Source organism: Betta splendens, chromosome 12 (genome assembly GCF_900634795.4).
Source record: "Betta splendens chromosome 12, fBetSpl5.4, whole genome shotgun sequence".
Lineage (NCBI taxonomy): Eukaryota > Metazoa > Chordata > Actinopteri > Anabantiformes > Osphronemidae > Betta > Betta splendens.
This window is the reverse complement of record NC_040892.2, coordinates 6,599,043-6,627,042: the sequence shown is the minus strand read 5'-3', so window position 1 is coordinate 6,627,042 and position 28,000 is coordinate 6,599,043. Positions and strand designations below refer to the sequence as shown.

Below are 28,000 nucleotides of genomic sequence, written 5' to 3'. Positions count from 1 at the left end.
GTTTAGGGTTTTTATTGATGCAATCAAAATGTCAAGTATTCGGTGGCTGAAAGGAATCTTACCTCCCACAGTGGCATAATCCATTCCTGAGTTTAAATGTTTTGCATGACCTTGGGCTTTGACTATGGGAGAAAACCTAATGTTTAAATGTACTATATAATGCCATGATGCACTGCAAGGAACATTCAAAGGCTTTGGAAAGCAGTAAATGTGCAAACACCATGTAATAAACCTCACTGTAAACAGGCCAGGACTGTCAAAGATACTGAACCATTTATCTATCAGAATCTTTTTTACACCACTTTTATTGTTCCAAAGAAGCACTGCTTTCAGGATGTAATGTACTTTTATCAGTAAAAATAGATAAATGCATTTTTGATAGAAAGGAACCCCCATGTTATCAACCAAGGAGCTTCATCAGGTTTGGTAAGAGTCCCAGCACCATCAACACAACCAGGTGATGGGAAATCTTTGCTTCACAGTCCAAGCGTCCGTGTAAGACGTGACACTCTTGAAAACTTTACGACAAGGTTTAGTGTCGGATGTGTGATCCACCTGGACTGCCGATCCAGTTCACTGCCAAGACTGATTCAGTGAAGGTATTAGCGTCTTCACACAGTTTGGTGGCCTTCACAGCTTTCCTGAGGAGGGAAAACGGTTGTACTGCATGAGCAGCAAAACGCTTGGCAATGGAGAAACATGCAAGACTTCAAGCTGCCACAGTAAAAAACAAAATGATAATGATACAATTTTCATGTAAAATATGTAATGTTATGTTATTAACTTATTTGAAGGGATCCTTTTAGTAGCAGTTGAGTGTAAAGCAGTAATGATTATTAGATTATATAATTAGAAAACCTGGAATAAAAAGCATTACCTGAATAACTGTCAAAGTTTAAAGTTCATTCTCCTTTTACAGAAATGTGTGAAAAAAACACTAAAGCACGATCATTTTCAGAACACGAAAGCAGTTTATTTCATGCACCACTAAATCTGGACTTTGTGCCTCTCCAGTCGGCAGAAAAAACTCCACACTAATAATTAGCCCAAAGCCAAACATGCAGCGCAATACACCCACACGCTAAAGCAGACGTACCCAGGCCTCCTCCCATCTTTTCAGCAGCTGCTCGTGCTCTGTGAGTGCACCTCTCCACTGGTTCAAATCTCTGGCTGGAATGCTCTCTTCATCTGTTAATAACAACATCTTTTAGCAGTTTAAACCGTCACAACCATCATTGCGGTGAAAGACACAAAAACACACGGGGAATCGTGCACAGACAACCTCGCTATGCCTTTTTCAAAGCCACACAAAAGCAGGTCCAGACCAGATACCTCCAACAGCGAGGCGGAGGTCGACCTCCGACATGTCATTGCCTGCGCTGGCCTCGGCGACGCAGTGGTATTGTGCGTCCTTGATCAGCGGCCCCTCTCGGAGCCAGCTGCTCACCAGCACCTCTTTCGGACCCAGGCGCTGGCGGTGCTCCATTATGGGCGTGTCCAGGCTGTGGCCGTTTATTAGCCAGTGAATATGGACATCACTGGGACCTGAAGGATAGAATCAGACTTCGAGTTGACCCCTGATGGGTTCCTTTGATTTTCAGGGAGTCAGCCAATGCTGTTAGATGCAGTCACCAAGTCAAAAACATAAGTCAGCACTGAAAGTATTTGACAGTTTATTTTGGCTTCTCTACAACGAGCCGCAGCCCCAAAACCTTCTAAATTTATGTACATCAAGATATTTTCCATATATACAAACATATTTACAGGCACAAAATGATCCAGGTAAAAGTACTGAGACGTATGAGCTTAATATACTTTGCTCTGAGAATGACTCCAAGTTCAAAGTTTACATGAGTCACTGACGCAGATTTGAGAATTTTGATGCACCCAGAACACAAAAAGGCTTCTTCAACATTCATTCGTTTTATAGGTAACTTGTGCGATGCTTAAAATGGAGATCAACAGTTCTCATGTGTAAAAAGCAAAAGGTCAGCCCTGCGTTGCACAAATCCAAAACCGCACGCATGCGCTCTGTTAGTTTATGCTTGGAAGTGGTGTCATGCAACATGCAAATAATGTGAGAGAATGAGTAAGAAGAACAAAAGTAAGGGTTAAAAATGTGAGCTTCCCTAACCAAGCAAGATTATGGTTTTGGGATTGGAGCAGCGTCACTGTCACAGGCACCACTCACCCAGGGCGAGGCAGAAGAGCATGAATGCCTCGTGGGCATGAACCCCCCAAGCCTGGTCCTTTAGCAGGGGAGGCAGCAGTCTCACCTCTGCCTCCCGTGCACCCACACTGTGGGGCTTGGCTGAGGAGGAGGAGGAGGAGGAAGAAGAGGAAGTGTCGACAGGAGAGGAGGCTGTGAGGGAAGGAGTGATGGAGAAGAGAATATTGAGGAAAGGTGGAAATCCAAATGAGGGAGGACATGCACAGAAGAGGGGGACGAAGGAAATGAGCAACAGGATCAAAAACAAAGTGAGTTGCAATAAATAAAATTAACTAAACAAAGGCGAAGGCTCAAAAGTAATAAATGATAAGAACCAAATGTGACTCATCGTAGACATTGTTCTAAAAACGTCCTTAAATTAGAATAATTTCAGATTGTATCCAGGGCTTCTTTGTGACATCAACATCCACAAGAGGGAAGGTGACTAGTACGGGTTAACAAACTGGAGGATCAGAGTTCATAGGAATGTCGGCTTCACACAGAGGATGAACTTACAACATAAATAGAGACTCGCTGTCACTGAGGACAGAGATGCACAACAGTGGTTTGTTTAAATCCAGCATTTTATTGATTCATGCAAGTCTGCACATGTCCACTTCTTCTTTTCTGTCCTTCGGAGCCCCCACTGCCGCCCCACTGGGTGAGATTAGGGCCCACGCGTCACGTGCTGCAGGCGACAACCCTGCGCGGCAAAGCAAGGCTGCAACACTGAGCAAAGCTTCCCTGAGAAATGACTGAAATGCTGAAGCGCTTACCCACGTTCAAAAACCTACAAACTGCTTTGAAAGAAAAAAAAAAAGAGATGCAAAAGCTTGAAGAGGTTTTTTTTTAACTTGCTGTACAAAAACTATTCCAATTTGGAAAACATCACAAGAACTTACCAATTTGGTAAAGAACGTTTCCAATTTGGAACTCAGAAAATAGCTTCATTTGCTGGGCTAAGCTGAGCAGGTGCAGCTTCTACGAGTTTCTGCTTCATCATCAAAAGTCCGAAATCGGACAGGGGTTCGAGACGCCTGACTTAAGCCGTGTAACGAACAAACGTCAGATGGCGCCGACCACAGACGCAGGAGCACGACCTCCTGTGAACAGTCACTTCCTCAAACCGGCAGAACCGTGGTTTCGCGCTAGCAAGGCTCGTCTGCATCTGCGAACTGAATGGACTGCGACTCGCAGTCCACGTCGAAGGGCTTCTCCTGGCACTGGCTGTAGTCTTCAAAGCTGTGGGACGGGATCCGGCCGTTGCCGCACTCCGGCTCCGTCTCGTACCCGGTGTCGCGGAGCACCCGGTGGTTCTGGCTCGTCTGGCTGCCGTTCCGCGTCGGCTGCTCGCTCATGTTGATTTTGTCCGTCGCCGCCGCCGCCGTCGTCGTCTCCGCCCCTTCGCAGGCGTGATACTCGGGGTGGGGGGCGCTCTTGTGGCTGCCCAGCAGAGAGGCTCGCATGCGCAGACAAGGGGCCGGCAGGTACTGCATGTAGCAGTTGTAGGCCAGTGCAGCCAGGAAGAGCAGGAAGAACAGGAGGAAGAGGAAGAGGAGGGCGGCGCTGTTGTTGTGCTGCAAATACTCGGCCGCAGGGTCCTGGCTGTCGGGATGGGGAGCACTGGCGCTTGGGGGAAGATGATGCTTCGGTTGGAACCTGCTTGGGCTGCTCGGGGGCGGGGTTAGTGATGAGTCAGTCTGGGGCGGGGAGGTAAGGTGGACTGTGGCAGTGAAGGTGGGAGGGGCAATGGCCGAAGTTAGTGGAGCTCTGAGCGCCTTACCATTACCTTCAGCAGCGTGCGCGCTCGAGGTCTCCTGGGTGGTGGTGGCGACGGGGCCCGTCCGCTGTGGGGGCACGGGAGGCAGATCCAGAGTCAGAACGTACCCAGCCAGGAGGCGGGTGAAGTTCTTGCCGGCAGCGGGGGCCCACTCCACTGACCAGCACTCGTAGTGGCCTTGATCCTCGGGGGCCACGCTGTAAATGAGGAGGCCGCTTTCGCCTAAGAAGTGGAAGCGAGAGGCTTCGGTGAGAACGGAGCCGTTGGACTTCCACGTGACCTGCGCTAGGTTGGAGTGCGCGAGGCACGGCAGCTCAACGGAGCTCCCCGGTATCACCGTCACACGCTGGTAGTCCTTTCGAGGCGGGTTTGGTACTAGGAGGCAAACAGAAGCACAGCAGCGACCCTTAGATGGAGATTTTATACTAAACACAGATGTCAATGATTACAATATAAATACTGCAATAAGTCAAAATTATGTGCATGCTTCACTGTCCATGTTAAAAGGCCTCTTCACTATGTGAGCAAGTTGTTTGTTACCTGAGGGACACTTGTCTGCATCACCTTTAAGACTCTGGATTAGTCTCCTGCAAAAACAAACAGAGCATTATTTTCATAAGACTAAAATATGCACAGAATGTAAACAGTAAGGCAGGTTCAGCCACTTCTCTTTCGTTTCGGTTAATCAGTGCGATAATGCATGACTGAAGAGTCGGCATGTGCAAAGCAGACAGAGGGACGGTCTAGGTTGGAGTTACCCCAGATGCTGGCTGGAGGCTGCACGTATAGACACACAGGCTGCGGCGCGGGGGTCCCAGGCGCAGTAGGGGTCTCGAGCCAGAACGCAGTCGCCACAGGACGGATGCTTCCCGCAGAAAGCCGTGGCTGCCTGCACGACGCCCGAGTCCGAGCCGGCGTACAGGGACTGCGTCTGTGGGGGGGGGGGGGGACGTCAGCGTGTGCAAAAGAGCTTGTGCTTTTCATGTCACAGGCTTTCTGGCAGCTTCCTATGGTGAACACAACAACACAGAGCGGAGCAGCCGCACCAGGCGAAGCACCGACACGCTGCATATCTGTCGTTTCCTGCCGCAGGAGGCACATTTTATAGTTCTCTCTCGCTTTGTTGGGCCTCACTGACCTCGGAGGACAGGAGCAGGTTCTTGATGGGCTCAGAATCCTTCAGCAGCTGGATCTCCTCCACAATATGAACTTCTCCGTCAAACACCACAGACTTGTGTAGGACTCCTTTATCTAAAGTTAGAAGTGAAAGGTTTCTCCATTACTCATTTCTCCGTTAGGTGGAAACTAGAACCACGCACTGCCATCGTCTGAATAATGCTGTTAATCAGTGATGAATCACCTGTTCCGGTGAAGATGACATCGTAAATGTTCTTATCCAGGGCTTGGACCCTCTCCACGACAATCTGAGTGTAGTTGACGTCTTTGGTGATGAGGCGAGGCCCGTTGCCGATGGGCAGCACGGGATCCTCCAGCAGGGGGTGGTCCTTCACAAACTGCAGGGTCTTGTCCGGCAGGTGGAGCGAGCTGCTGATGTTCTGCTGCCGCATCAGGTTGTTAATACACTGGAGGACGGCGAACAGACATGAGAGACCTTCGCGGGGCGACTGGCCCGATTTCATTTCGCACGTCTGCGTCTGAACTACTTACTGCTCCAGGGCGCGGAGACGGAGTGATGCCGTTGTAGCGCACCCACTTGGTGTGCGACTGCTCCACCGTGGCCTTCTGCATGTACTTGCCTTTGGAGAAGACGTCCTCCACCGCGCTCAGGTTGTAGGCGCACACCGCCGACAAGCCCACGTTCCCCCTGGAGGCCGAGCGGGAGGAGGAATGAGGCACGGGTGAAATTGGCGACATTCATTCGTCCCGCCGTCAACTCACTGACCACTGGGAGGTGAAGGCGCCGTAGATGACCGTGTCTTTCCACTCGGTGCCTTTCAGGATGAAGACGTCGTGCACCACGTTGAAGACGAAGTTGAGCTCAGGCATGGAGCAAACCAGCTTCGCTTTCAGGAAGGACGTCCATTTCTTCTGCAGCGTGCGCTGTCCACCAAGGTCGCCCTGTGTAGAGAAATGAATATATTTAAAATATGGGTCTATCTAATTTTATTGTTAGGTTTATTTGTTGACACTAAAACAGGAAGCAAAGTTCTTTGTAACATGATACGTGATGACATGACCACGCTGGTATTCCTGCTTCCGTGTGACGCAATCAAAAACTCTGAAACTGTGGCTGAATCACTCTCAGGTCAGATGGAGAGGGGAGATACGCGCTGGTGAGGAGGAAGCGGGAGGCGGGCGGGCTGCTGGTATGTGCAGATGGAGCGTGACGTGCGCTGACCTTACAGACGCGCGCCACCCTGGGGATGAGCAGCTTGCCAAAGAACTCGTACTCCACCGACACCTCGGTGAAGAAATAGTAGATTTTGTCGTCCTCGCCGTCTGCTTGGTTCCTCCCTTCTCTGATCACGTCGGCGAAAACGAAACTGGGCTCTGGGAAGGAGAGACAGCTGATCACAATCAGATCCATCTTTTTTTTTTTTTTAGATGCATTTAAAATGAGCTCAACGCGTCACATATTGTGCCGGCTCACCGTTGAGCCACGATGTTGAGTACTCGGTCCTGAGCAGCGACTGGTACGGGGAGTATCTGGAAATGATCGGTTCACTGCCCAAGAAGTTATACGCCGTCCCCGAGTACAGCTCTCCATCTAAACGAAGGGGGGGAAAAAAAAGAAAGAAAGAAGAGCAGCTATTTATTGTCCAAGAGAGTCCATTTACCTCGCCTCAATGGAAGAGATCACAGGGGATTATAATGCATCTACTGAAGGGCTCTTGGTCTCAACTTACCAACCATGACGGTGGTGAAGCTCTGGGACGGGTCAAAGGAGCACTTTCCGCGGCCGTCCGCCGCTCGACCCTCCAGCGTGAAGTCAGCGAGGTTCTGAAAGAGAGCACGTCTTTTTACAACGCCGCCGCATCCATCGGAACTCACGACGCGCGACGTCACCTACCAAGTGGTCGCACTTGGGCTGAAAGGCGTGGGTGCCGCAGACGTACAGCTGCTCGTTGTCCAGAACTTGCAGGACTCGAATGTAGTTCAGGCAGTCCCTCTGCAAAGCAGCGTTTGACAGTCAGATTTAAATACACGGATGGAAAAAGACGACAATCGCACAATGTGAATTTATGAACAGACCTCTTTTGATTTCCCTTTGAGCATGCACATCCTCATAGGTCGCTCTTCGACAGTCCACTCAACCTAAAAGTTGTCAGGACATTAACAAAACCATACACCTTCCTGTCACGGTCGCACATTTTCATAAACTCTTCACACCTTGTTGTTTCTCACGGTCACGTTCTTCTTGCTGAGCTCAAAGATGGCCTCCCTCGCACCCACGTACAGCGCGTCCCTCTCCTCACTCAGCAGCAGCGTGGAGTAGTTGAAGATCCCGGGCTCCGAAAACTCCATCAGATCCAAGTCTGGGCGTGAAACCGTCGGATCACATCAGCATCAGCGACAATAAATAAAGTGAATCAGCAGTGACAACAATGAAGACTGGTTGTAACGACAACCTGTAGAACCCAACAATGGATCCACTTTTCCCCTCAGGGACTTTTCAGAGTCTCATGGTGTCAAGCACAGACTGGGATGTTCCGAGTTCAAGTGGGTTCAAGTTGCAGGCGCGAAGACATTGACGCCTCAAAAACTGAAAGCAAATATCTACAATGACAGCGAGCGGCGACAGTGACACAGCGCGCGGCGGCGCCCCAGTTGCTATTTGTGTCAACGGCGGCGCGAAGACAGAAGATCCGCTCCGACTAAACGCTCGAAAGCGAGAGCCTGTGGTGAGCGCTGTCTGCCGCGAGCCGAGACAAACACAAGGAAGCAGGTGCGACTCAACAATGCGCTTTGAAACCCGAGATAGAAGAGATCTCGATACGAGATCTATACTGTGGGAAGTTTCACTTCCTGTATCGCTGGGGGAGCCGCTGAAATTCACACCAGAGTCTCATCTTTGTTGTTAAAAGCTTACGAACGCCAGGTCGGTTTTCAAAAGGAAAACACTTTATTAATCGAGTAAAAATAGAAATACACCTTTAAAACTGTGTCTTCCACATCCACATACAAAGTTAAACTGTCATCACTACTTGTCAAAGCCCTCATAATAACCAGTTCTTCATTTTTTTATTACTCATATAACACTACATAAGCCTCACCTTGGTGTCGCCACGAGGTTCGAGGCACAGCGTGGGGTCCGTGAGTAGACACCTCTAGGAGCAGTCCCAGAAAAACTCCAAGAACTCCAAATCCCATATTGGAGTCCGGCAACTTCGGCACCGTGAAGTTTCCTCTGTGGAAACACACACACATACACAAATGAACTGAAGAACCGCACCAGAACCCCGCTGCGCTGAAAAGCTACAAGGATGTAGAAATGTGAGTTCCTCACAGGCTGATATTGTCACGCAGCACAAACACCTAGAACCAGTCAGGCTACGAATCCACTTCCCTGAAACCTGACTGGACCGATTCATCCTCTTTTTAACCACTTCACATTTTTGAGGGCATGAAGACGAGCAGTGAGGAAATGAACCGTGACCGCTTTAGCGTAGTTTTTTTGTTTTTACATGAACAGAGCAGACATTTGTCAGCAGGGCCCCACTAATGTCACTCAAATCAGGAACCAATATTTTCTGGTGATGAGTCAGCAGTTACTTTACTGAATGTGTCATAAAACAAAGAAGCAAACTTTCAGGACAACTTTCATTGTTCAGGAGCAAAATATGCCATTTGTTATTTCTATGCACCTTATGCAAAGCGAAGCAGAAGTCAGCAGACGGGATGGACGCTGCACGTGAGGAGCGGTCGATAAACAGGCATGTGACCGCGCTCATGTGGCTCGCGTGCGTGACTGCGTGCCGTGCGAGCGCTAACCCTTAAACCCGACCGCGCCGCCGCGGTTCCCAGGAGCCGTCGCTTCCCGTCGCCGTAGGTGCAGGGGTCCGTTAGCGTCCGGCTCGCGTTGCTTTGACAGCATTGTGGCCTTTCTGCTCCTGCTGCACTGGGATGTGTCAGGATGTGTGCGATAAGGACCCCGGGCTGCTGTGTTTGTGTTTAACCTATGCAGACACGCCTCAGCAGGCCGCTGCAAAAGAAACCCTTTATCTTAGAATGTGGCACTTATCCAATGAAATGATCAGCAGCTGTTTTAATAATCTGTCAATTATTTTATTATTTTAAAGTAAAAACATCTAACATTTGATAATTTTATGAAAATAAACGTAAGAAGATCACAATCGACTGCAATTAGGATTTCAGACATCAAGCTACTTCGAGTGTTTATTGGTGGTTTTATTCGTTTATTAGGGTTTGATTCAATCGCTAATATCTTATGTTTATTTGCATAGTTGGCGGTTTTAGGTCACCAGAAAAGCGGAGGAAAAAAAACCCACAAGCTTTAGAGCTTAAAGTAAAATATTAAAATAAATCTCTAAATCTGCTCAATCCTGCTCTTAATACATGCGGCGTTGGCCAAATTGACTGCGAAAGGGTGCATGCAAACTAATGATGAGCTCACCTTTTATGCCTGTCAGCCAAACGAACCCTGACATGACGTGAACACCCATCAGGCATCGCTCTGAATAACATTATCACGTAAATGGCATGAACTAATTTAATTGTGAGGCTCACTGGCTTCCTTTCTTTTGATCCAATCGTGTGAAAGGAACAATGGTGGAGGGCGTCTACACAAGTCCAGCTTTGTGCCCTGGCTTTTCTTGGTTTATCCCCAGCGCATTTGCTCTAATAGGAAAGTGAATGAACTGTGGAGTTGCTGAAGGTGTAGCCGACTGGTCAGGAGGTGTGCGGGCTGCTCACCGCGGTCGAAAGGAAAGTGATAGACCGGTTATTCTAGCTCCACCGCTAAACACCCGCAGAATGGGTGGCCGGTCATGAGGAGCCGGGGACAAAAGGTTATCGGATGTCTTGTAAGACGATGACGGAGATGACAAATGCTTTACTCACAGGAAACAAACCAGTTTCTCTGGACTCAAAAAAAAAAAGAATTTAATCCTCATTCAAGCCACTAAAAAGGACTGTGAGGTGAGTAAACGAAAACCTGGTGATTCAAAAAACTGAAACCAAGAACAAAATACAGTTCCGCTGCAGTACGTCGTCACTTATTCTCATTTTAGTTTGTTTGACCAAAAATCACAGATAGACTTATAAAAAAAGGTTATAGGTGATATTAATCATTTCAGACGACACAGTAGCTCCACTGTGGCTCAGTCCAAACCAAATGTAGGTTAGCAATCAGTTTCCCAGCCCCAGGGGAATATATACGATATGGCACAGCACGTATATGCAATCGGTCAGGGGCCACCCCTGCTAGAAAAAAAAAGGCAGAGAATGATAATTGCTTATTGATTCATTTGTAAACAGCCCTGGAGGTCTGACCCTCCTAATAGTGGAATTGTTGTTTTCTGTGAGCGACTAAATCAGGCAAAGACGGAATTCCATCCCGGCTTCAGCTCAGGCCTTGGCCTCCACTCCGCTAAAGAGGGGGTCAAACACACAGGGACCTATTGTTTACTAAAGATGAGGGTAGCCTCCACTCCACCCCCATCACAGCCACATCATCACCGCGGAGCAGTCAACAATGAACAGAGGCCGAGGAGAGAAGGGCCGCACTTCTCCCTCTCATCCAGTTCTTTTACAGTCTTGCCAGCGTAAATGCCAGGACAGCTTAGCTGTGAGGGAATAGCCCAGGGCCAACACGCCGTTCTCAAAGATCACAGAAGCCCGTGAGATCCGGAAGCACCTTATGAAGATTGTCCACAGAACCCATGACAACAGCAGGAAATGTTATTGGTAAACAGAGGCAGAGGGAAAGCGGACGAGATGAAAATCTACAATGAGAACAAATTCTTTCTTTTCTCACAAATGCACTAATGGCAATGGATAAACATGAGCTTCAAACAGGCTCATCTGTCTGTCTGTGCACTCCCGGTGGCCTCTATCAATCCCACCACTCTGAGCCCCATTTAGGGCGACGCTTAAAAAAGCCTCTAACCCCTCTGAGAGTCAGCGTTACAGTAGCAGAGAGCACACACTGGCAGCCGCCCTGCGCCGCTGAGAGATTTAGAGGAGTGGCCGCGCTGGCCTGGGATATTTAAGACGGTTACCATGCTGGCAGGTCTCTTTGAGCCCATTGTGTTCCCCTCTCGGCTCCGCTGGCCGGCCAGGGAGGTTGACACCTGCTCGGGGCCGTAGGGTTCCCAGCACTGTGCTGTTAACTGGGCACAGATAATGGCACCGTGCCCGCCGAGGACTGAAACAAGGGAGGGGGTCTTTGCACAAGAAGTGCACAGGGGAGAAAAAAGTGCAAATGACTTTTCTCTGCAAACTAATGATTATGAGTGTGTCTGGCTGAAAAGCCAGATTTTACAGCTGGGTGGGTGGGTGTTTGCAGGCACAAACATGAACATGATTAGTGTTTTTCCCTCCACTTCTCCATTGTCAAGGCAGCATCTTCCCCTAATAAGCAATTTCTCTGAAATGGAGTTTATAGATGTCCAGGAGTGAAGGAATACAAAAACTTCATTTTTTTTTCTAACCCTTAACAGACAGCAGCTTCAGAACCCGTCCCCTCGTTTCCGATATCTCACACAAGAAGCTCGTGCTGCGAGCAGACAGGATGCAGCGCGACGTGGGCGATTGGACATTCACCGCCTGCCAACAAGCCCAAACCCGCATTAGCTTCTCTTTTCCATGCGCTCGCTGCTCATCAGCATCGGTGCACAAGGATGCTGCTCTTCCTCCCATGGCTGCATTGGGCCGAGGGCCAGCGTTCCCCCCGCTGTAAAGCCAGCATACCAGAACGGGCCACAAAACAAACTGTAGGAAATGTGCATTAAATTGTTAGCTTCGTGGAAGGGACGTCTCCTAAGTATGGCATTGCCACATGGTGCTGCACACACTCTGCTCTCAGTTCTTCACCTTCTCCATGTTGGCAACTTGCAGCCAGTACAAGCTTCATATTTCCATGATTGCATGACTGCTGCTACCTAATCAGTGGCACCATCTGCACAGCACCCAGCTGTGGGACTGTTGAGAACCAGCTGATGATGACCTGCCTGCTTTGTCCAATAGGCCCTTTATAAAGGTGAGGTGTCCTAACATGACAATCCAGGGCCAGTCTATGAAACAGGGTGCTATGGTTTAGTCAGGCCTAGTGAATAAAATACTGAAGGATGGATGGCACAATGATGGGGACAGATGTCTGCTCCAATGCCATTTACAGATTAGTGGTGTTTAGCTTTAGATGTGGCAGAGAGCACGCTCGCATGTGAACACGATGATGCCAACTGTGAGCACCAAATCCCACTTCTAAGACCTGACAGGGACCAAGACCCTTTCCCAAAATACAGCCAGCTGCATGAGTGTTTCAGGCTCCGTGTCCCTGCAGGCTGATGAACCGTATTGGACCGAAACCAGCATTACACCAGATGCAGTTCGGGTCCAAACCGAGCGGAATCCACATCAGCCTTTAGTGGAGAGGTGCAAAGCCAACGTGTTAAACCCACATCACGTTAACATCAGGTCGCTGGAAAGGCAGTGAACAGCTGGATGACCTCCACAGAACTGCTGACACGGAGAAAAACGTCTAAAAACAGACACAGATGATGCAGCAGTCACCGTACATCATCCATGAGCAGATCAGCGGATTAAATATAGATGGAACTAGCTCAATCTGCTACACTGACAGCAATCATTTGCATCAATACTGAAGGTGAACAGTGATGAGAACGAAGGCCTGGTTCTGGTTTTATATCAATGACGTGGGAGGAATTAAAGTGGAGGTAAATCGTCAACAAACCAAAGGTTTACATTGAGGAAACTAGACTGTGTGACAGCATCACTACACAGAAGGATGTAAAATGGAAGTGCTCCTATATAATTACTAGTAGTCGTGCCCCTGCTGAGCTAGCATGACGACCTAAAGTGGCCACAGCAAAGGCAAATGAGGGGTCAGGTCCAGCAAAGGGTATATTTAGTCTGCCGATGGCAAGCTTTTTAAAAACAACACACCCTTTTCTGTGACTCACGTAGTTCTGGAAGATCTGAAAACTTCCATATAAACATATGGGCAAGTGAAGTGAAGTTAAGTAGAGGAACAAGGGTTGCTGTGTTGTGTTCCCCATTCTAGAGCCAAACGTGCCTCTGTAGTCTGACATGCAAACATAATCACCACGTACAGTTTATGTTAATTAAAAGGAGCAACAAGTGGAAGGAATTTTACTATTGACATCTGCAATGGCAAAAAACTAACCAAAAAAAGGAAAAGGACCAAGGAGGGGGCTCTTGTAGAATTATGTAGATAACTGTCAGACATAAAAGCTCCTTCCTGCAAAGCTCAATCCAACAATCGGTCCAAGGAGCAAGGACAAGGTCTAAGCTACACAGTCACATCACAAGAAAGGTCCCTCGTGCTTAAGCTGTGATGAGATGATGCCAACTAAAATCCAAAAAACCTAATGAAAAGATTAAGTGGTTTGCTTTTATTTTAGGGTAAACACTGGTAATCTTTAATAGTCTGGGGTCACGAGGAAGCCACCGCTAAGAGTCAAGCCATAAACTTTTCACTTGATGTCGTTTCCTTGGGGCCACTGTGATGCCAGCCGGGCCCCGAGGCCTTGACGCCAGACTATTCTGGGAAGCCGTGAAAGCCCAGCTGAAGGCCTTGTGGTCCTGAGCTGGTGGATGGTAGTCGCATTGGTGGTGCCTATTTAAGCAGCGGTGCCAAGGACAGGTGACTCAGCTCCCGGAGTGGAATATTTATCCACACGGGCCCGGACTGTGAAAGAAAATCATATAAATACAACTCTAATTCTTGAGTTTAGTCCCATAATGGCAAATAAACCATCTTTCCCACCAGCTGAAGGCATTTGAAGGGGCAGTAAACCTCCCCAAGCCCTGCTGTATTTTCTCCTCTACACCTTTAAAAAAAAAAAAAAAGAAAAAAAAAAGGGACTCCTTTCTCTTTCTCGCTTTTTCCATCGCAGTCCTCAGCCAGCACCGATTTCACGGTGGTAATTTTGGACGGCGGAGACAAAACCCTCCTTTGGAGCGCTGTGTGAAAACTCGCCCCATCACCCACAGGCTGCCACAACACTAACAGTGTGTCCTCCTGAACTTGGCATTCCAGGAGATAAAAACACACTAATTTCACCGTTTCCCCCTCTCAGCACTGAGTGATGAGCAGCACAAAGCCAGGCATTAATTTGAACACTTCTCACACGGATTCCTCATGATAAAGCTGCACACTTCCCATTGAAAAGGCATTTTGGAAAACTGGGTCACTCTTAATAACGTGGTAGTCCTATATAGGTCTAGTATTATACACTCAATGGCCACTTTATTAGGTACACCTGTGTGGTCTAATGTGATTGATTATGAATTACATTTGGTGTAAAGGTAAACATATATTATAGGTGTTTAGTTGTACTAAACCGAGTAAAAAAGTTTTTAAGCTCTAGATCCTGAGTCTCACCCACTAGATTCCAAAGTGGTCCCCAGCTATGGTTGCTAAGCTGGAAGTGCACAATGTCTTTTCAAGTTAAGCTTGGCCCACGGTTGGCTGCAAAGCAAACTTGATTTTGGATGAGGACCCGCAAAGAAGCAGCTGTGCGCGCGGTGTCCGTCAGCATAATGTCATTGTATGTAATTAAGACAACACAGACCATCAGCTGATTTACAGGAAGACGAGCAGGATAAAATAGGAAAGGGAAAACTGAATCACACAGGGCAGGCAAACAACAAAAAAGATTGGTAAAAGGGAAAGCTGCAAAACAACTCAAAAACGAGGCACCAGAGCGAAGCACAATCAAGCCAGAGCTGTGTTGCCCAGGTGTGGTCATGCAAAAGGGGGATCAGGAAAGAGAAAAGCCCTGCAGTGATTACAGGGAGCGTTGGGGAGGCATGCGGCATTCGTGTTGAAGCATGCAGACCAGCGAGGAGCCCAGTGTCGGCCTGCGCAGCAGAAGGCGAGGGGGGGAGGCGAGGGGAGGAGGGGGAGGAAGGGAGAGGAGTAGAGTTTCTGACCTGTGGCTCCGTACAAGACGCGACGCTCGTCCTCTGGTGAGAATTATAAAATCCTCAGGCTATGGAGGGGGAGAAGACAAAGATCAGACAAGACGGTTACTCGGTGCATGTGTTGGTGCCTACAGTGCGAGAGGGAGGAAGTGGTTCGCGTTTATCCGTCGAGACGTTGGTTAAACAAATGCACAATTCACTCAACATTTACACAACACACATACAACGGACTTGCGGGATTGACAGGACAATTACGCACCGTCAGGACACTGTTTCACAAGGAGAAACAAATGGCGAGCAGCTAAAAGGATAAATATTATCTGGTATGAAAAGCAGGTTCGTGACGACAGCACCCATCGCCTCTGTTGCTTCACGAGTCTGAGGACGCGAGCGAGGCTGCGGGACACCAGCTCTGTAAATCAACCATATGTAAACAAAGTGACAGAACTTTCCCTTCAACGAGGTTGAATTACATCGGCCGTGTGTGGGATGGACGGCCGGGCCTCAAACACAGCGTGTACTAAAAGCAGGTTGCACAATTTATAACAATGTGGTTCTGACACACAATAAACACACTAGTCAACGGTTTTAGAACTTTGAACCCATTAACACTCCACCTCAACTCCTCCGGATTCTTACGACACGAGTTCTCAACAAGTAAAAGTGAGTCAGTATGAACCAGTCAACTGTCTGTAGTTAAAAGCATCGGTCAGTGCTAATGTCAGCATGCTAGGGTTCATCCTCTGGGGACCATGACTTGCGGATACAGCCAGAGTGAAGCTTTATGAAAACACCAAGTGCTAGTTGGCTTCACAGTTGGCTGTACAGTACAAGCAGCAGCCTTTATCAGCTTGGTCCAGGTTCACACCCCTAATTAAACCAAACACTTTATGGCATAAGCTGGAAAAATTCCTCTTTTTTCCCTTTCTAGTGTGTGAAATGCTTAAAGGTAAAAGGGAAGAGAGAAGGCAGAAATCTTCTTATTGCCTTTGTGACAGATGGCTGGGTCTCCATTCACACAACCTTCCAGTCTGTTCCTTTAGACTGCTTCTGTGAGCAAAATGAAAACCTTTACAACACGGCTGAATACATTCTCCCTGCTCAAGTACACCGGCTTTATTCCCACAGTCCACCGCAACCCAACCCCGGGGAGGAAAACACAGACTCATGCATCCACAGTGACTCGATCAGTCTCCACTGGTACTTTTCCAGGAGACTCAAATGGGAAAAGTTCCCCAAAACATGCAACAGTTGTTGTTGCTGCCAGCGAACAAGGAGACAAATCTTCCAGCCAGCTGAATTCAGGTCACCCAAATCAACCCAAATATGCAGATTCATTTGCATTTGCTTGTTGGGGTAAGCTACTGCAATGCCCCCCCCCCATGCCTGCACTGCTGTTCTGTATAAAAATCAATAATCAGATTATGTTAAGCAGAGATGATACATACCAGACCACAATCACGACCATTTCAGAAACTAGTAATCACATTTCATGGATGTTTGAGCATCAACAGGCTCTGGTTGGGTTTCATTTTATTTATCAGGGCTTTTTTTAAAAACATATGCGCAAGCAAACACAAAACATAACCAGGCCCCGCCTCTCGCACCCTCTGACAGCGTCACGAGTCCATTGGGACAAAATGACAGCGGCGTAAGATTGATGAGCCGCAGGCCAAAGGGCGCATCCCCCTCGACGTTCTCAGGAAGTAGTTTGACTCGGCTCCCTTCGGCACCCACAAAACCCTGTGACAGCTGATAAAAGTTTTAACTATGCGCCCCAGAAGTCCCAGTGACACCGAGCTTGACATGTCTTAATTCGGTTTGTCCCGAGTGGGTGCTGAGGCTTGGGGGAAGCCAGGCCGGGCCCCGGACCACGCCCTCGGTGACACCGAAGGGCTGCAGAGGTGACAGAGAGGAAGTGGAGATGTCACGGGTCTGGGTTTTTTTTTTTTTAATTGATGAGAGGACTTGAATGAGAGTTCAGCATCTTTGGCCTCGTGAAGCCCCCTCAAACCAGAACAAATTTATTAATGACCCCCACTTCAGAAACGGAGCCCATGGTAAACGATACTGACAGGACGGGCTGTTCAGCTCACGCCACTGTGACACCTGACTTCCTCCAAGCCGACGAAAGCTCCCAGATTAAGCAATAATAGACACCACAAGTTCACCACTCAGGCCCCGAGCTCACTGGTGCATCTAAGCTGAGTGGCATAAAGCAATGAAGCCTGGTTTGACAGTTAAACTAGGAAGCTCCTAACCAGCTTCTGTTTGTGGTTTTGGCTCCCGTGAGAGTGACACACACATCACAGATAAACAGTGGACTAGGACATTCCAGCAGAAGCCCTTCACACCCTCGGCCGTGTAGTCACCCTAGTTGTGCGTGTAGAAACTTTCCAAAATGTCAGACAGTGCTGTCAGCATGCGCCGCCACAGGTGGTGAAAGAAGGAAAACAAGGAGGAGGACGGAGAAAACAGGCTTCGGTGCGAGAGGAGGTAGAGTGTGAACGCAAAACATCCATGAGAAAATGAGTAGGAGGAAGATTCTGGTCTCGGAAAACAAGAACTGAACCACTGCATAAAGAAACATGATCATATGGTTTCAGAGCCCTGGGACCAACGCATTCATCATGTTGTGCTTTTGTTTTTCCTCAGAGGCCAGTGTTACACGTGGCGACACGTTTTCAACACGAAAAACAGATTCTCTTTAAACTGCAGAAGGAGCCGGCCTGTGATGCAACCCTGGTGAATCCCAGTGCAGAGAATAAGCAGAACAACTAGATGAAATCCTGGTTCGTTTCAATCCCACACAGGGTTCACGGACTCCTGTACTTTTTGCACACAAACACACACACAAAGCAGTGTGTGGAAGGGGATTACGCAGGCTTGAATTTCAACAGAAAGAATCCCTGTCTACGAGCACTATGGAGCAAATCTGGCTTTAGAAAGGCTCCTCATCCCGGAGCATCCCGGTACAATAGAGGGCCCAACTTAAAACCCTGCAGTGGAAACATGTTCATTCTCGAGGACGCACGAGCACGTCTGCACGTGGATCACCGCCACCTGCACCAGTATGGATTGTTGGCCAGACCTTTTCTAGATGGAGCTACGGGCGAGTCAGCGTCTGGGAATACCAACTAGAATGCACATACTCGCAGGAATGCCCACTGATTTCCTGCTATGTGTAAATGTTTGCTCAAGACGGAGGGAAAAAACCCTGTTTTGTGCGCGTTAGATAGTGAGTAGCCTCTTCTGCCTTTGTGTGAATCTTAAGTAGGTCCATGGCGGGGGAGGCTTTGTTCCCCATCACTGTCGGGGGGCAAGTTTTCCAACTTTTCCCCTCACTTCCCTTTTGGCATAACATTTATCATTCTTCCCCGTGGAACAATCATCCTACCGCACGGTTTAGCATCCAGCGCACAATCACCGCCGTCCCTTCCCCCTCCCGTCTTCTCCCTCTGGTTGCTCGGATACCTTTCATTCGGTGGGACAGCTTGTCAACAACATCATCGCTTACTTAGGAGCTCCCAACCTTAGCCCCGCTCCCTTTCGATTCACCCCAGCACCGCCTTATTAAAAACTCCTGCCTGTTTGTCAAATTAAAGTTTACAAGGACATCTTTTTTTTCCTTGTTTGCCTTTCATGTCGCATCCAGAGCACTTAAAGCATCCCGGGCTGGATGTCTGGCTCTGCAGAAATTGCATCTTAAACTGGTATAACCTTCTAATTTGCAAGAGAAATTCCCCTCTGGTCAAATATAGCATTACCCAGCTCCTCTAACCGTCTGCATGCGTGACGTTTTATGCTGGTGTTAGGGGGAGGCTGCCCTGAGGCCTGGCTCATAGAGGGACTGAGTGACTCACCAGTCAACAGGTGCTTTAGGAGTGAATGGAGACTCACAGAATCACACCAGCTTCATTTTCTCCACCAGCAACCACTTCAAAGGACTCCCAGACAACCATAATTTTTCACAATGATTATGAAAGTTTTATGACAACAAGCTGTTACTGTTATTTCTTCAACTGGCTAAACTTTTTTTAAGTTTGTCCCTTTCATTTTGTGTAACTCACTCACATAATAGGTCCGCCGTGTTCGGCCGATCCCTTTCAGCTGACTGGCCTGCACCACTTATTCCGCTTATTATGAATGCTGACAGCAGATTATTTTGCCTACTGCACCCAAATTCTTCATCGTCCACAGATCCAGTCTGAAACAACCCGAAATGGGACACAAAGACACAAAGTTGACAAAAGGAACAAAAAGAGGAAAAAAAAAAGATAGGGAGCATAATTAGAGAACAGGTCCAAAATGAAAAGGGGGGAAGGAGGAAAGATGAAGGAAACACACAGAAAAGAAAATGGGAAAATACAAAAAAAAGGGGGTGAAGGGAGAAGTTCCACGGCTAAAGGCCGGAAAATAAAGACCGAGGGCAGCACGCTGAACAAGAATGCAAATTAGCCCTCATGCTAATGTCATACAAGTTGCAGTGTAAAACAGACTGTCTTTATACTCAACATTTCTCTGTGCAATCAAACAGCCCAGCGCTCCTCTGGTTCTGTACAGTAACACGTCCAGGCGACCAAGAGACAACTTACACTGCATTAAACAAAAAGCTGGGGTACAGTGGGCACACGCGCACACACACACACACACACACACACACACACACACACACACACACACACACACACACACACACACACACACACACACACACACACACACACACACACACACACACACACACACACACACACACACACACACACACACGTTAAACACTTACTTGTCCGTCATGGCGTCGGATAGGGAATATTGATTCATTAAAACTTCTCTTTCCTTTTCTTCACGCAGCTGGAAATGACTGAAGGACTTTCTGCAGGAAAAAGAGAGGAAAAAAAGCGCAAAACTAAATTATTAAAAATAAAATAATTGCACATTTAGGTGGGAAAAAAAAATCCGTCTTAACGAGCGCGATCTGTATGTAGGTCAAGTTTCTAGATGACCGATGAGGAAACTAGCACCTCACACAAATCCTCTCAGCCGATCACTTCTGCTGGGAGGCCCACAGCCCGTCATCATCCACAGCAACTTTACAGACGTGCTTCAGTCGCTCACAATTAGCCCAGCAAGGCCCGGTCTCCCTAACTTCCATGGGGATCCCGTTACCATGGTTACCCAGGCAGCCAACCAGTCAGCTAGCTAGCACAAATGGAGAGCGAGAAGGAATCCTGCAGGCAGCGAGGAGACAGTATCCAATCACGGAGGATGAACTGTGTGACACCGGGTCCAAAGATTCTGAATCAAATCATCATTCATATAACATATACATGATGATTATGATTCTGAAATATATCCTTTTAAAACCCCGTCATAATTTAGAGACATGATGCAGCGCAATGAGGAGACATTCACTGCTAGTGCACGGGGTTTTAAATTTTAATGAGGTGCTGAGACGGGACACGTCCGGTGTCCTGCTGGCTCACGAGCGATCTCCAAAAGCAGGCATAAGCTTTTTAGATTATCTGAACATAACGACAGCAGCACGTCAGATTTATGGATTACACTCGGTGTGTTAACGCCGGTGTAACGCAGACCGTGACCCGCCAAACAGGGATTTCAGTCCCTTAAGCAGATAAAAGGTTATAAGACAGATAAGTACGCATAATAAACCTGAGGCAAACATATCATTCAGACGCTAATCCATCACTGATTAACCAAATGGTTTTATGACTGAGCTGGGCCTCGAACCCAAACCCAGACTGACTCCTTTTCCCTCTGCTTTCCTTTCACTTTTGTCTAAACTGGATCAGCGCTGAATCCAGCACCGTGAGTCCCCACGGCCTCTGCAGCAGCTTGCTGAACTCGGGTCTGTTTGTCTGTGGCGACGCGAGCATTAGCTGCATACGCCCGGTAATTCATTTAGCCCATTTCCTCTGGTATCTCAGCTGCTGCGTGCATTGGAAATATAAAACAGAGACTTCTGTTACAGGTGGGAGTGACTTTTAAATAAACACCCGCTAATGTTTATTAATAGAGGTGCTGGTGCTAGATATTACATCCAATGATTTGTTGTTGATCTGAATGATAAAAGGCTCCAGAAGGTTAGGAATGAAATGTCACCACCTTTCTCTCAAGAAGCACATTAAATCCACAAGACTCCCAGGAAAACAGCCAAGCGTTGAATTCCTCCTAATGCAAACAACGATATGGTGTCTGGAGGCGGGCTCCATGTTTAACACCACGCTAAATTAACAACAAAGGAGAAGTCAAACTGTGCTGCAGAGAGGGGGACGAGCACAGAAACACACGAACAGAGCAGTTAGAAAAAGGCAGCAAAAGCGAAGCATTGATCTTCTCCCGGTGTTTCCCGGTCGAGGAAACCAACATGTGATGCTGAAAAGGAGAACGCTGAGCGTGAGGGGCGAGTGCCACTCCTTACCCTCCCAGGGGAGATTCCTGAACCGCTGACCACTGCCCACGGGGGACGATCCGCCCGTAAACACCAATAAAAAAAGGTACACACTCTCTGATTTGAAATAAACCTCAGGTTTCAAGACACGACTCAAAACGAAGCCAATGAACCCCATGACATCCCGCCATTCACCGCCACCAATTAATTATTTACCGGCCATCTGAAATTTAGGTAAAAATAGCACGGCCCCCGCGCTGGACACCACCGCCCCTGCACCCGCTGCAGCGGAGGGGGAGAGGTGTCCACACTGAGTGGGCGACGCGGACCTTACCATGATCCGAGTGGGACGAGACCAGAGGCTCCTCTTCAGCCGCGCTGGGAGGACTGATCCCCAGTCACCAGCGGTTTTACCGACAGATTAAATTAAAAATCTAATCTGATTATCCAGCGGTTTGTCACCTTCCTCCCATCCACTCGCTGTCACGCCCCCCCCCCTCTGCTCTGCCTCTCTGTCTACTGGAGGTGGAGAGACAGCGCTGGCGTTAAAGGGCTGCTTCGCTTCAGTGCGTGTCAGCGGCCGGAGACTCCCCGTCCGTCCGCCTGTCGTCCCTCCTGTCAACAGGAACGCTCCGTCGCCAGCGGAGAGCGGCAGCGCGGGGCTCGCGCCTCTGGAAGGCTTCAACGCAACACAATTGGAGGAGGGGGGAGGGTGGGTGAGGGGGAATTTGGGGGGAGGGGGTTGAGGTTAAGGTAGTGTGTGCGCGTCTGTGGGAGTGTGTCTATTGTTGTGGCGATGCCCCCCCCCCCTCCCCTCGCTCTCCTAAGGAATGAATGCAGGTCCAGCTGCTGCTCCATCTCAGAAACCTACGGCCGCCGCGATGTGCGCGCTCGCGTTAACAGCGATGACAGTTTGCATACATTAACACCCGGACTTCCATAACAATATGCAAATTCTAGTCAAAAGGAGACATCCATCATTCGCCTCCAATAAACAAATGCTGCAGTTTGCAACCGCGGAAACACTTCGTGACAGATAGAGGTACAGGTCCTCCGCACTAAGAGAATGTACTGTATGTAGACGACTTTCCCCCACTTCATTCCCTTCCAGCTCCCTGCTCTCTGGGAACCTTGTCAAAACACAAAAAGAACCAGCTCTAACAATAGCTGGATGCAGCGCCTTGGGAATATGACCCTACCAAATAAACGACTGGGGTGCTGCTGATGCTAATACAATACCAGCTATTAGCCACAGACAAGGACTGACGCACAGCAGAGCCTTTCAGGGTGTGGACTGTTCATCGTAGCCCAACACATGGAACAACAAACAGGAAACCGAGCGTCGCAGCCGGCCAGTGTTTATCTTTGCATCAGCTGTTTAGAAAGCGTCATTCAAATCTCGGAAACCATTTTTTGCTGAGGCATCTCTGGGAGCATTATGCACGGTCAACAGCACGCAAGCACAGACAGAAAGTGGCTGCACATGCTGCTCCTCCACAGCCAGATGCTCCTCTGTCTCGGATAGGAAATTATTCCAGCCTGGGGGTGTTGGGGATATTGGGGTGTGGCAGGGGGTTGTAAGTTTCCTGGGGAGGTGGGGGTCGCCTTAGAAGTCTGCTTCACAAAGCCGGCACAGCACACCTCAACATCAGAGCGCCACAGACGGGCCCCCGACCTTTAACCTTTAACTCCTGCTGGAGCATAACAATGAGGCTGCAGCAAATCAAACTCAGCGACCATTTAATTGGCTCATACGAGCCGTCACTACCATTAATGTGCCTCATGCATTGCATCTTGGAGGCTTGACTTAAAGCTGCATTAAGAGAAATGTAATGAACTGACTCGACTGGCAGAAGAAGCTTGATAATAAAATATGGGGGGGGGGGGGGGGGGTGTATGTGAAGGTGGCAGAAACTTAACATTTTACAGTGACCTCCACAGCAGGCGGCAAAGTGCTGCCACCAAGATCGTTTCCAGATACCCTAAACTTTCCTACCAGAGGAACTGATGACGACCCCCGAGGACCCTGACGAACACAGGTTCGTGGATGTAAGGATAGATGGATGGACGACTGCACAGAAACAAGGAGTCTTTAAAAGAGAGCCTCCTTTCAATGAAACGTCTCCGAATGCTTTTGTTGTATGTGGGCTTAGAGCGAGCTACCTATATGCAACACTGGACACAGTCCAGTAGGAACCAATTCCAACTTTCCAACTTTTAACAGCAGGGGACCCTGACAAGTAGCCAGAGTTTGGCTGAAAGCTGAACTAAATATCACCCGACATTCAAAACAAATGCCATTTCTTCACAAAACAAGGCTCTCTTTCAGACATGTAGCTTCTGACTCCGAGCCCATTTCCAACCAATTAGGGATCAATAATTGATAAAAGGAGGCTTCTAAAGATGGGGTTGCACGCTTGAAATAGGTCTAATCAAAACCCATTCGGCATTAATACATTTAGCACGTGAATCTTGAGATTCCATTGACTGTAGGGAAAAACGTAATCAGATCAGTAACAGAACTTAACTAATCAAACACAGACTCAAACGTGGTAAAATTGACAAATTCCCTGTCAAATACATGGAGATTTACTACCATAAAAGCAGAGGAAAAGTTTGATCATGGCCAACGTTGTTCCTAAACACTATCCACTGACAGAAGAACAGAGCTGGAGCAAAAATTAATACATCGAAGTCATTTTTTCCAAAAAATCTAACTCAAGGAAAAACCTCACAAGAAGCAGCGACAACTTCACAACACAACACTCAGGGAGACTCCGTTTGACGGACGGCTAGTGAGCTCGCAGCCAGTAGTTTAATGATCTGTCTGCTGCTGGTGAACGATCACGCTGCAATATCCTGTTCTGGCCGGTTCTGCCCCCCCATAGGGTCTGGCACCGGAGCGCCAGCCAGCCCATCATATTGACCAGCTCCGCGTGGCTGTCCCAGGGCCTGACGTGACCCAGCCGAGGACCTGTGGAACCGAACTCGATGAGGCAGAAGAATAAGTTATTGGGGCCACGAGGGAGGAGCTGTCAGCGCTCGAGTATTTGGGTGAAGGATGCAGAGGCGGGCCCGTATCATCACTGACAAAGCAGGAGAAAGCAGATTTAGCAACAGTAACACAACAGCTGGTTTCAGGGGGAAACCAAATAGCTGGCATGCTCCAGAATGCCAGAGTGCCTGTGCAAACCAAACAAACCCTGCACACAAATGGAGCTCAGTGACTTTTGAGTAAAGCGTGGCGATTAATTTGTATATTTTCCCCATCAACCTGAAATGCGAACGAGCACGTGGAAAAACACAATGTTCACATTCATTCCAGTTATCATTTAAGCTCCAGTCATGGGAACTGCAGCCCATGAAGACATCAGCCTCTCACAACTAGATATTACACTGCAGGGTTGAAGAAGGTCAAGGGAAGCAACAGGGTGATGAAGAATTACAGTGCACTGAGCCAAGGCGGTCTCAAAGACGCAGGTCGGAGCAGCAGACATCAAGCGGCTTCTTAAATTTCGAGTTGTGTTGCCAAAGCGGGGCGGTCCAGATCCACTGGACCCGCATGCAGGTGTGAGCTTTAAGACCAGCACCAGCTACGTCCACCGTGGTGTTCCTGTCACTGGTTGCTCCAACCAGTCCCAGTATAAACTTTGGTTATGTGGCCCAGTCCTGTTAATAGAGGTCTTTTGTTACTGCGGTGAAAGCGCACCCTTGATTTATGCGTGCCGAGGGCAGAAACCCCCTGGATGACCTCCGAGGGCCACAGACACGTTCAGGGGCTTTTAATGTTTAAACAGATCTGTCGGTGGACACGTAGTATTAAATTCAGCAGTTGTTTTATGGGCGTTTATGGTCGGTGCGCAACAATCGCGCACAGCGCAAAACAGTTTTTGCTTTTACATTTCGAAAAGACGCCAAGAAATAAAAGGTTCACTTTTACGCACGGGCCAAAAAAGTGGAACGACTAGGAACCCGAAGAGTCCCCACGATGTATTTTCAGTTTCCGAAGCGACTGCTGCGGCTGCTGTGCAACAAGTGCAGCGAGCTCGTCGCAGTCCGCGACAGCACGCGCGAGTACGAGCAGGGCTGGAAATAACGCAGCGATTCGCACCGGCGGACGGCGCAAACGCGTGAAACCGGCGCGCCGACGGCTCGTACTCACCGCGGAGAAGGCGCCCTTTTCCCTCTGCGTCCCGGTGCGCGCGGAGATGAGCGGCGTGGCAAAGTTCGGTCCGTCGGTCTCTCAGCTCAGCATGGCGGCGTCTGAGGCCAGGGACTGGATTCAAACCTCTAGCGGTTGCGATATCAACACGGAGGAGGAGGGAGGGAGGGAGGGGGAGGGCGGCGGTGGGGGAGGAGGAGGTGGAAGCGTGGCCAGAAACTTCACTGACAGCCTCAACCTGCGCGAAAGAATATAAATTACAGTTTATAGTAATAAGAGTAATATACTTTCTTCCAAAACACAACATAATAATAAAGCATACAACTTTTTTTAAATATTCCTGCTACAAAATATGTATATAATTAGTATAATATTCATCACATAGCACTTTGAAACATAATTTAGTTTTTAAGTTACCTTAAAACTAACAGGATTCTGTAGGTGAGTTTAAGAGGTCACCGTGGAGGTCAAAGGCTTGACAACATTTGCCTACAGGAGAAGTGAATCAAGAACACAGTGAGGGAGGACAGGCTGACCCTTGTCTCAGTGTTCAGGCCAGCGCAGGAGGGAGCGGGGCTTTCCGCCGCGCTGCAGGTCCAGTACAATACCATCTTTGAGTCAAGGACAGGTTAACAGACGACTGTTGAGGTTTGGCTCCGGGGCCGCGCTGAATAACAAACGTTGGGAAATTTACCTGTCGGCTTGAGCTGCAGTAAGTCCGTAATGTCCTTTAACGTCAACAAGGTGGGATTGGGCCCCGTCCTCCAATATGCCAATGCTCCCAGGCACGGGCAGCTATTCTACAAATTGTTTATATTCATATCAGCCCCTGGTGATTGGAGAGGCTAGGGTTGAAGGCTGGCTGCAGTTAAAAGGGGATGGTGAGTGCTGCTTGAAATGAATACGTAAAGCAGCTGGGTTTATCTTCACTCGCTCTGTGACATGTGCTGCTAAGAGAAAACAGGTGACTGAGGAATGCGTGCTGAAACGCAGATATAATGCTGGGGCTCAAATGATTTGTTGCCACTTAGCAAAATCTGCATTTTAAAAACTTTATTATGATGATTTATTATTTACTATATTATATGTTTACGGTTTCCCTTTGTGTCACTGTACTGGACACAAACTTTAATTGTTGGTTGTTCATTCACTATCACATAGAAATGTCATCTTAGATGTTTAAAAGCAGAAGACAACAACTTTAGCATGTTTTAATACAGTACTGGATAAATCAGTTCATCAGTCGAAAATGCAAAAATGTGACGCAGACAGTTAAAAACACAATGACAACAGATAAGGTGTAAGCTTCCAGCGAAGTATATGATCTTCATGCCTGAGCTCCTCACGCACCAGTTGGATATATTTAGAGTCTCGTATCCATGCTACAAGGCAGGCCACAATTATTCACAACACTGGAAGGGCCTGTACTGGTCTGAGATCAAGTGGTCAAGAAGGGAGTGCGCGTATCGACTGGTACGGGATGTGATTAATGCCACGAGAGTCAGAGTTCAGGCACGGTGCTTAACTCATGTTGAAAGTAAAGCTACAGGCGAGTGGGAGCTCCAAAGGGAAATAACGCCCTTTTCACTTTAAATATAAAAAGAATTTATGTGTTTTTCATAATTTCCAAAGCTAATAATAAAATCTCTCCCATTTGTCAGAGCTTAGCCAGTAGTTTGCATGTGACTAAGAATTTACCCATAACTGTGCAAAGTGCAAACTGTGCAAAGGTTTAGTGTCCTTGCAAAAGTTCAGTCAATTTAATTGCAAACTAACAAATATACATATTTTTTGAGACTAGTTGAAGTTTATACGCAAATTCCAGCTGACACGTGTCTGCCATATAATGCAACAGCGCCAAACACAGAAAGCTGGTTGACTATAGTTATTTAATTTGTTTCTCTTGCCTTATGTAAATACAAGCAGCGTGTCGGAGCAGCACCATCTACTGGCAAATGTAGGTATCTCATGACTTTGGTAACTTGCTTAACTGTGCCCATTTGTGCGGGTTCTGTGGCACCTGTGCCATAAATGCAGCATTGGTAAAACAATGTGAGATGTGTGGACTAGCATGAAGAACCACAGGCTTCTAAGGATACTCAAGGATTCAATGTGCGCAGCTGTGTGCATGTGCGAAGGAAGTCAGTGCTTTCAACAGCTGTCACTACACAACTCAAAAAAACACCCAGTGCAGCCCGATCGGTGATGAAAGCCTCGTTTTGGGGCCATGCGCAATATGCTGTTAGGTCTGCTGTTTGTAATTATGAAGCAATGGCCATGGGTGGTAATATATTATTACTACGGTAAATTGAAACAGGTTGAATG

The 28,000-nt window shown here is 48.1% G+C and overlaps 1 protein-coding gene across 2 annotated transcripts; it reads right to left on the bottom strand.

Annotated features, from left to right (window-relative positions):
* Positions 1–287: 287 nt before the first annotated feature.
* Positions 288–26,427, bottom strand: sema4d (sema domain, immunoglobulin domain (Ig), transmembrane domain (TM) and short cytoplasmic domain, (semaphorin) 4D). 2 transcript variants are annotated; one of them, XM_041073057.2, is made up of 22 exons: positions 26,370–26,418; positions 26,093–26,164; positions 25,676–25,913; positions 19,888–19,977; positions 8,225–8,358; positions 7,341–7,486; positions 7,203–7,265; positions 7,021–7,119; positions 6,857–6,950; positions 6,601–6,717; positions 6,349–6,500; positions 5,893–6,068; positions 5,658–5,814; positions 5,350–5,572; positions 5,128–5,240; positions 4,748–4,920; positions 4,530–4,576; positions 3,999–4,364; positions 2,192–2,362; positions 1,333–1,545; positions 1,097–1,188; positions 288–641 (listed from the first exon to the last, which is right to left on the bottom strand). In XM_041073057.2, the coding sequence occupies exons 4-22, from the start codon at positions 19,923–19,925 to the stop codon at positions 612–614; spliced, it is 2,604 nt and encodes an 867-aa protein (XP_040928991.1). In that variant the 5' UTR covers positions 19,926–19,977; positions 25,676–25,913; positions 26,093–26,164; positions 26,370–26,418; the 3' UTR covers positions 288–611. The 2 variants fall into 2 exon arrangements, with proteins under 2 accessions (XP_040928991.1, XP_029024497.1); XM_029168664.3 differs by lacking the exons at positions 288–641; positions 1,097–1,188; positions 1,333–1,545 and having other exon boundaries at positions 1,657–4,364; positions 26,370–26,427.
* Positions 26,428–28,000: the final 1,573 nt, after the last annotated feature.

What these genes read in the sequence shown, in the direction of transcription:
- sema4d (XM_029168664.3), bottom strand. Translation starts at nt 19,925, where the DNA reads ATGAATCAATATTCCCTATCCGACGCCATGACGGACAA. An exon ending in CGTCTCCGCGCCCTGGAGCA is followed by an intron (nt 5,573 to 5,657) that starts GTAAGTAGTTCA and finishes GCCGTCCTCCAG; the next exon opens with TGTATTAACAACCTGATGCG. An exon ending in ACCTGCTCCTGTCCTCCGAG is followed by an intron (nt 4,921 to 5,127) that starts GTCAGTGAGGCC and finishes CCCCCCCCACAG; the next exon opens with ACGCAGTCCCTGTACGCCGG.